General features: G+C 47.5%; 2 protein-coding genes across 6 annotated transcripts in view; one reads left to right on the forward strand and one right to left on the reverse strand.

Moving 5' to 3' along the window:
• Nucleotides 1-86: 86 nt before the first annotated feature.
• Nucleotides 87-6973, forward strand: reeld1 (reeler domain containing 1). 4 transcript variants are annotated; one of them, XM_076992743.1, is made up of 8 exons: nucleotides 87-215; nucleotides 1490-1562; nucleotides 1690-3008; nucleotides 3172-3343; nucleotides 3648-3901; nucleotides 4075-4300; nucleotides 4742-4866; nucleotides 4975-6973. In XM_076992743.1, the coding sequence occupies exons 4-8, from the start codon at nucleotides 3279-3281 to the stop codon at nucleotides 6447-6449; spliced, it is 2145 nt and encodes a 714-aa protein (XP_076848858.1). In that variant the 5' UTR covers nucleotides 87-215; nucleotides 1490-1562; nucleotides 1690-3008; nucleotides 3172-3278; the 3' UTR covers nucleotides 6450-6973. The 4 variants fall into 4 exon arrangements, with proteins under 4 accessions (XP_076848858.1, XP_076848859.1, XP_076848857.1 ...); XM_076992742.1 differs by lacking the exon at nucleotides 87-215 and adding an exon at nucleotides 508-1382; XM_076992744.1 differs by lacking the exon at nucleotides 1490-1562 and having other exon boundaries at nucleotides 110-215.
• Nucleotides 6974-7024: 51 nt separating this feature from the next.
• The window catches only part of LOC143496580 (sodium/bile acid cotransporter 7-like), a 9155-nt gene continuing 6783 nt past the window's right edge, over nucleotides 7025-9396 (reverse strand). The window contains exons 11-13 of one of the 2 annotated variants that reach the window (XM_076992752.1): nucleotides 9077-9222; nucleotides 8890-8951; nucleotides 7025-7755 (exon numbers count right to left, since the gene is read on the reverse strand). In XM_076992752.1, the coding sequence (XP_076848867.1) occupies nucleotides 8931-8951; nucleotides 9077-9222 (167 nt within the window). In that variant the 3' untranslated portion in view covers nucleotides 7025-7755; nucleotides 8890-8930. The remainder of the gene's footprint in view (nucleotides 7756-8889; nucleotides 8952-9076; nucleotides 9223-9396) is intronic. The other variant, XM_076992751.1, reaches the window with a different exon arrangement.

The following is a 9396-nucleotide window of genomic DNA, read 5'->3' on the forward strand; positions in this document are numbered from 1 at the left end:
AGATCAACTGACGACGTTTGTAAATATATTAAAAAAAAAACTAAAACGCTAAATCGCAACTTTCCACTTTTATAACCGAGACTGTGGTCGGCGTGCGCTTTCGGTTCGCGTTTGACAGCAGGGGGAGGCGCGCGGTGCTTACTGGGACATGTAGGCGAGTCAAACCCGGACGGAACTACAAGTCCCAAGATGCACCTGTGGCAACGTGATCAACCGTAAGCCTCATTAGACGCACACACATCTTCAACATGGGTTTAATTTTAAAATACTTTAGTGGCGTGTAGGCTCTGTTGCATAAGATACCCTAAGCCCGTCTATTAAAATGGTGATAGGAAATTTTGTACAATAAAGAAAGAAAAAAAATATTTAATTGGATCAAAGATATGATCGTTCGCTAACATTAAAGCAAAAAATATATATATTAAAATAATAAACGCACGTACATTGCAGTTAAGCTAGGTATATAACCTGTGGCGAATAACTTTTTTTAGTTTAAATAAAATAAACAAAAAACAAGCAAAGATACAACGACAGTGTTGACTGTGAACGTTTAAACTGTCAACATCACGACCAAAGAGTCTCGGCTACGGTTGTTTATCAGCACCACACAACCACGTCGTTAACGGAGAGTAACTCCAACATCACCAGCTTCATGTCCGCTTTATTCAGGCGAGGTCTAAAATAACTAAAACCTAAAATATTATTGACTAAATTAATAAACCATGAGCGCCGCGGTCACCGTTGGAGCTCCCCGCGGAGGTCTGGACCGGATCCACCGCGAACAGATTCGCGAGACCGCTCGACCGTTTTTTTTGGGCGGGAAAAAGACGCGCGAGAGAAGAACGCGAGCACGTGCGCCGTCGAGCACGCGTTTCAGAACGCTCGAGGAGCGTGCTACACGACACGGAGACACGGGGCCTCATCCTGCGCGGTGAATAGGATGTGAATAGAAACCTAAAGGTTTCTCCAAGCTGCGCTTTTAAAACTTTGTTCATAATAATCTCGTTTAAATAACGTTTCACTATTCATTTCACTCAAATCCATGAGATCACAATGCGCCTACAACAAGGGCAGGTACAGGTGTTCACATTATAACACAATCCTGCTTCAGGAGATACAGATGTTCACATAGTTCACATTATAACACAGAATCTTGCTTCCTTGCATCATTAATGAATCTATCTGTCTGCCAAAATATACGCTCATGTACCAGGGATAGCAGCAGTCTGGTAAAGAACCAGCATAGAAATCACTCTGAATTACACATGTCTCAAAAGTAAGGAAACAGGTGAAATGAGTGGAGTGTTCATGATACCCGTTTCTCACATTTCTGGTGGACTTTCATCAAAACACCTGAGCGAATGCCAACTCAAGCAGCAACCGTTAAGACAACTCTTTATTCTTCACATATATTCATTTCTATATGGGTGTTTCCTTACCTTTGAGACACCCAGTTTTGAACTTGATAATGTGTCTGACTGGCTAACAGGCAATATTGACATATGTCCTGTCATCGTGCCAACCCGCCGTCACAGACTGGCTGAGAGGAGCAAGAGAGAAAGGTAATTTCACATTCTCTCTCTCTCTCTCTCTCTCTCTCTCTCTCTCTCTCTCTCTCTCTCTCTCTCTCTCTCTCTCTCTCTGTGTTGCACAACATGACTGATGTTGAACCTCTGTTCTTGTGTCCAGATGTGGTCGTTCTGGAGAGGATGAAGAGAAGTCAGCCTGCTCAGACGTAGAACAGTATAAAGTCACGAACATAAAGGAAAAAATAAAGAACTGACCTTTGTGTGTGGGAGCAAGCGTCAAGGAGGCGTGGCATTAGTGTCAGGGAGGTGTGGCATTAGTGTCAGGGAGGTGTGGCATTAGTGTCAGGGAGGTGTGGCATTAGTGTCAGGGAGGCGTGGCATTAGTGTCAGGGAGGCGTGGCATTAGTGTCAGGGAGGTGTGGTATTAGTGTCAGGGAGGTGTGGCATTAGTGTTAGGGAGGTGTGGCATTAGTGTTAGGGAGGTGTGGCATTAGTGTTAGAGATGCGTGGCATTAGTGTTAGGGAGGCGTGGCATTAGTGTCAGGGAGTTGTGGCATTAGTGTCAGGGAGGCGTGGCATTAGTGTTAGGGAGGTGTGGCATTAGTGTTAGAGATGCGTGGCATTAGTGTCAGGGAGGTGTGGCATTAGTGTTAGGGAGGTGTGGCATTAGTGTTAGGGAGGTGTGGCATTAGTGTTAGAGAGGTGTGGCATTAGTGTTAGAGAGGTGTGGCATTAGTGTTAGGGAGGTGTGGCATTAGTGTTAGGGAGGTGTTGCATTAGTGTTAGAGATGCGTGGCATTAGTGTTAGAGATGCGTGGCATTAGTGTTAGAGAGGTGTGGCATTAGTGTTAGGGAGGTGTGGCATTAGTGTCAGGGAGGTGTGGCATTAGTGTTAGAGAGGTGTGGCATTAGTGTTAGGGAGGTGTTGCATTAGTGTTAGGGAGGTGTGGCATTAGTGTTAGGGAGGTGTTGCATTAGTGTTAGAGAGGTGTGGCATTAGTGTTAGAGAGGCGTGGCATTATGTCAAGGAGGCATGGTATTAGTGTCGAGGCGTGGCATTAGTTAGTAGGGTTACTCTTTCAGTATCGCTGATCATTCATAAGAATACTTTAGTGCAGAAATGATGCCTTTCACATTTCTTCTCAAACAGGTTCATTTTATGTTTATCAGAAGCCTATCATTTAATAGAAAAAGTAAGTGTAGTCCTAAGTGTAATACAGTGTTTGAAGGATACAAACACTGATCTCAGTGCAAACAAAGATCTCAGTGTTGTATGGACTTTAATCTTGAACTGTGCTGATATAAAAGAGTTGATGATGGACTCTGACGAGTGATTAGACCCAATGGTCTTCGTCCACTACATCATACTGTGCTGATATAAAAGAGTTGATGATGGACTCTGACGTGTGATTATACCCAATGGTCTTCGTCCACTACATCATACTGTTCTTCGAGGCTGGATCTAGAACAAAACCAAACGTGAGTCTGACTGCACTGTAGCCGAATTACATAAGACCAACTCATTCACACAAACATTTACACGTGTACAGTAAAGTGTACTTGTTTATTAAAGTTTGAACCAGGTGATTTAAACACGAGTCTTTATATTTACAGTCTTTGTGTATTTTCTCCCAATCTTAAGGCTGAGAAATGCCTCATTTAAAATAAATTAAATTAGTGGGGGTAGGGTATAGGTCCTGTCCTGCAGCTGTTACACATCCTGGATGAGAGAGAGAGAGAGAGAGAGAGATGAGAAAGGCAGAGGTGGGGGTCCCCGGTTTTGCCTCTAGGCTGGACACAGATCTGGCTCTGAGGTGAGTGCGTAAGCTTTATTTTCTTCAGCTGGTCTTACTGGACATTCTTATTAATCTACGATTATCAATGGCCATGAATCTAAGATGGCTCAAAACTATTATTATGGGAATATTCTTAAAATGCTGGTAAGGTGTGAATGAGCTAAACTCTGACTTTTATTATTGCGTACAATCAGATATGTGGTTTATGAAAACGTGAGTAGCGAAAAACTGGTTTGCAGTTTGCTGAAAACGCAGGATGGAAATCATACATTACCAAAAAGCTCACGCGGGGACGTATGATTGTGTGCGTGGTTATTTGCAGTTACGGGATGACGCGGCTCTTTGGGAGTTGCGGGATGATGCGGGTGATGGTGATGAAGGCAGTGCTAGTGGTGTGTGTGTGGATGAGTTGGGAACACACAGGGTGTGTGTGCTTTTCTCACGGGGCGAGTTCTGCTTCCTGTGTGGATATGAAGCCTGGTCACATCGGTGCCCATCTACAGTACACACACCTACCGTCCACGCTGACCATACACACCAGTCGGGGAGTGTACCTACCGCTACACACACTCATGGGTAAGCGCACATCACCATACACACCTCTCAGCTCTTATCCTGTAACATGACCACACAGACATCACCCTTCACACCATCTACACTTAATATAAAACACAAGCCTTGAAATGCACCTATTGTAAAACATACCCTAAGTGTTATATGTGTGTGTGTGTGTGTGTGTGTGATCTCAGTGAGTGTGCGTAGTTCTCGAGCTTTCATGGGCTTGCTGCTACAGGCTCGTTCAGTGCCGGGGGACCACGTGGTGGGGGGCGAGTTCACACTACACCCACCAGGCACACACACCCTCTCCTGCCTGTCCACCGGAGACACCGTCACACACTCCGACAAGCTGCTGAAGAGGAACCTCTCGTTCACCTGGAGGGCTCCATCTCAGCCCAGCGGGGACCTGAGATTTTAGTGAGAAACACGCACACATGCACTCACACACACACGCACACGCACACGCACACATGCACTCACACACATGCCTTGACCTGACCCTCAGATAACTGATGAAAACTTATGTGTCAAACTACGTTGTTTAATGGGCTCCCTCTGCTGGTGACAAATGGAACAGACATTAGAAGTCAGTGTGTCCTTTTTGGTGCCTGATCATAAACACACATGGCCATGAAGGAATGAACACACACACACACACACACACACACACACACACACACACACACACACACACACACACACACACACACACAAACCCTAAATTGGCTCGGTTAGTCTTTTCTCTCATACATACATACATGTATGTATACATACAGGTCTTATTTCTCTTGGACATGGACATGTTTAACCCTGTTTGATGTAATCTCAAACTGCCCCCCCCCCCCCCCCCCCCTTCAGCATCACAGTGGTCTACTCCTATTTTGTCTACGGGGCTCGGATTCGATCATCCGTGGTGCATGATGGGACCCGTAGTGTTCAGAGTGCAGGCTATGGCAGTGCTCTTCCGACTAGGATTTTATCAGGTAACAGTGCACTACCTCCACACACACACACACACACACACACATATATATAAACATATATATAAGCACACATTCCCCTCCGTAACTAGTCTTTGTTTTCCCTTACAGCATCTTTTATGAGGTCCACAGACATTCGAATACACACTTCTGTGCATAACACACTGTACTCACAAAACACTACAGCTAGACTGATAAACAACTTGCCCACACACACTTTACCAGCCCAGAATATGCACACACTACCGAGGAACAGAAACTCTGATACACAACCATTTACAGATGTACCCAAACAGGATAGATCACACAACCCTGGACACACCACATCAGAGACCTGCAATATCACAGACCAGATCATACACACAAAAAACTATACACACGTTACCTTAACAACACAAACAGAGCCAAGCTCCACCATATTCTTACACATCACTACATCTACTTCTGGCCCACAAACACAACTCCACACACACACCACTTCCAAGGCTCTTCTTCATAAAAGCACACCAACTCATGCTGGGCTATTTGAACACATTCACACACACTCATACCCAAACACCACGCCGGATAAACACCTGCCCACCACCGCACACACTCACACACACACACTAAACCACAGCGCCACTGGTGCACAAACACACGAGAAAACACACACTCTCTCTCACTTCCATGCGGGTTTTCTGGGTGTCTCCTCTGAGCCTCTGAGCCACCCCAGCTCCACCACTGCCCCCACCCACACCCCCACCCACACCCCCACCCCTCTCCAACCCAATGTGGCAACCTCCACGCTCTCCACTCCACCCACACTCCAATCTCCTCTCGGGAACCCCACATCCACTCCAGACACACACAGTGTGATTTCACACACATTAGCCACATATACAAGACACACACCCCAAATCACAGAGATCACAACATGTCACACACCTGCAGGACAGACACCCCTCACAGAGACCACGCCGAGGCCTCCACTCACAACACACTCACAGACAGACGGGATGTCTCACACCACACACTACTTACAGAGTGATCTTTCCTCCACGTGCACACACACTCCTACCATGTGTCCACCTACTACAGCCCCCATCACCCTGACACACACGCTCGCTCCCGTCCGACCGGACACGTCCACGCCTCCTTCGGATTACCGTTCGGATCCGCCTCTAGCACAACTCCACTCCCATTCTGACCCGCTCCCGTCCGTATACGAGCCTGACCCTCACTCCCAGAGCGAGGGAGATTCCACCGGTCACAATCCCCCTCAGCGCCCCAGAGAGACGTCCAGAGCTCCAGACACAGAGGGGGCGAAGCCGGACGGCGTGCCCAGGCAGAGCATGCCCGAGCTGGGCCTGCTGCTGGGCCTCTCTGCCGCTCTGGGGATGGCCGTGGCCGTGGGCCTGCGCTACCTGCAGAGGAAGTACTGCCGGAAACGTACCGCCGTGTCGCTGGGAGACCGCAGCCATGACAACAGAGGCGTAATCCACGTGCAGGAGTGCGGGGACCTGGTGCAGGTACGCAGGATCAGAGAGAACAGCTTCCTGCTTCTGCAGACCGAGTACAACCTCATCACTGCTCCCGGGAACTAGCATGAACACACACTCCTCCTCTCTAGCACAACACACACCAGCTCTGAGGAAGTAAACACTTCGAGGTTTTGATCAAATATTTTTGACAAATACCCGATTCATGTGTGTATTTACCCTAGAAACTGTAACTAAATGTTTGTCTTTTAGTGCTTCCTACCTAAATACATCAGTAGAACATTTCTTTGTAAATTCTTTATACGTATTATAAAGCTAATAAAACTGCCAACATATAGCTAAATAATTCACTGTGAACAAATGTTTGTAATAGTGTGTGAATATATATATATATGTAATATGTAAATACATACATGTTAATTCTGAACCAGATAACTACTGATGGAACTTGGAGTAGCTCCATCTGTTGGTAGCATGTTTACACTGTACAAAATATTAATCGATTCTAGCAAATAAATTGTTAAATGGGTTAAAAATTGTGACCAAGTGTTTTATCCCAGCAGAAACCGTATCATGCCCATACACATGTACTTCATAACATCCATGTAAGGATAATGAATGCTTATTTATCATATTTTATATATACATTTGATTTAAGAAATACACCAAGATTCATACAGTGAGTTATACAAACGTGTCCCTGGTTCTTTATTGTGTGTGTGTGTGTGTGTGTGTGAAATGGCAGTACATTGGTGAGTGTGAGCCATTGTCCAGCAGAAACAACACACTACGCTCAAAATAATGAAGTCAACCTTCTGAAATATACTGCTCATCAGAGTCCAGCACAGAGGCTAAAACGATCGCGCTCACCGCAGAAAGACGTTAGCAAAAGTTACAAACTAAACAACAGAACAGCAGGAAAAAAAATGACAATCAGTAGCGACCCATGGAAACTACAGCCAATCAAGAGCTACCCGTGGAAACGACAGCCAATCAGGAGCGAACCATGGAAACGACAGACAATCAGGAGCGACCCATGGAAATGTCACACAATCATGAGCTGCCGACAGGTCTCTCCTTTGAGACATGTTGTGGAAATCGTTTATCACTTCATATAAAAAAATAGAGATATATACTCTCATTTCAGTTTAAAAAAACAAAAATCAAACAAAAACCTAGAATCACTGTTCTGTACAGTAACGTCCCTGGAAACGTCCCAGACTGAAGAAGGCACTTGATCCGTCGTACTTTTACGTCGGGGGAGCGCCTGGCGCCTGTTAGAAGAGCTGTGGAGTGGCCGGCCAGGCCGCTGGGGTCCTGCTGGGGTCAGTCTGTCTGGAGTCTGGCCACGCCTCCTCGGGGAGGATGGGAAGGGGTCTCAGACAGGCTGCAGGTTCGTCATTTTCAGCGCCTGCGAGGTAACGACAGACCACATTTACCAGTCAAATGGAAGGAGAGGAAGGATTCATTAAGGATTAGTCCTGCAAACTTTAAAATTTGTCCAAATATGTTTCCTTTAATTCACCAGGTTAACAAGTACAAGTACTTCATTCAACTCGATTCACCCATAACACCTGCTGTTAGGACAACGACAAATCGTTCACCGAGGGAATATTTAAAAACGGGTAATGTAGTTATTTCAGGGAAAAAAGATGGGTGCATAAAAAGTACCTAGTGAAAGAGTGTGTTAGAGTAGGCTGGGTAGATTCAGCAACATAACTTCTTCCAGCCTGAGAAGGACCCCATTCCCGCCCACCCCCACGCTGAAGGACCTCCCCTCAGTCCCGCCCACCCCCACGCCGAAGGACCTCTCCTCAGTCCCGCCCACCCCCACGCTGAAGGACCTCCCCTCAGTCCCGCCCACACCCACGCTGAAGGACCTCCCCTCAGTCCCGCCCACACCCACGCCGAAGGACCTCCCCTCAGTCCCGCCCACACCCACACTGAAGGACCTGCTCTCATTCCCACCCACCTCCACATTAAAGGACCTCCCCTCAGTCCCGCCCACAACTACACTGAAGGACCTCCCCTCAGTCCCGCCCACCTCCACACTAAAGGACCTCCCCTCAGTCCCGCCCACCTCCACACTGAAGGACCTCCCCTCAGTCCCGCCCACCCCCACACTGAAGGACCTCCCCTCAGTCCCGCCCACCCCCACACTGAAGGACCTCCCCTCAGTCCCACCCACCCCCACGCTGAAGGACCTCCCCTCAGTCCCGCCCACACCCACGCTGAAGGACCTCCCCTCAGTCCCGCCCACACTGAAGGACCTCCCCTCAGTCCCGCCCACACCCACGCTGAAGGACCTCCCCTCAGTCCCACCCACACCCACGCTGAAGGCTTGGCCCTACTGCCTGGGGCCAGGGACGGCATATTGCTGAATCTTAAACTGAATCAAATTAGTAATTTAATTTAATCAAATTATTACATTTAAAAGAGTTGACAACCACCCGACTCCCACACACACAGGATACACGAAGGAGGCGGATGTCAGAATACGGTCGGTGTTCCGGAAGCTTCAGAACTCCGGATCGCTTGCACTTACTGTGTGGGACACGGTTGTGGGGGGGGGACAGGCATGCGGGTCTAGCGGACTAAGATATCGGACTGGGAGAGAGAGACACACGGGAAGGGTCAGAGACATGCACGACAGCAAGGCATTCTGGGTAGTTAGCTAGACGAGGGCTGGCGTGAGTGTTTGTGCAGCACTGAGAGGCGTGCGTCTCTGGTACCTTCTGGCTGGTGGTCATCCAGGCTCTGATGGTGGGAACCAGCACACTCCCCAGCAGGATCTGAGCAGGGTGGTATATCAGCAGAGGGACTGAGATCAGAGACAGATGCTCGTAACCCTCAAAAACAATCTTCAGCATGGGGATACCTACAAACACACACACACACACACAGACACACAGACACACGTTAATCACAATGGTGGTGTTAGGTTTATCATGTGCATGGTATCATCAGCATTTAATAAAATGTCAGTTTCACGTAGACAGTATTAATCATAAAAATACAAAAGCCCACACTTCACGAGCTCCAGAGAACACTT

Source organism: Brachyhypopomus gauderio, unplaced genomic scaffold (genome assembly GCF_052324685.1).
Source record: "Brachyhypopomus gauderio isolate BG-103 unplaced genomic scaffold, BGAUD_0.2 sc97, whole genome shotgun sequence".
Classification (NCBI taxonomy): domain Eukaryota; kingdom Metazoa; phylum Chordata; class Actinopteri; order Gymnotiformes; family Hypopomidae; genus Brachyhypopomus; species Brachyhypopomus gauderio.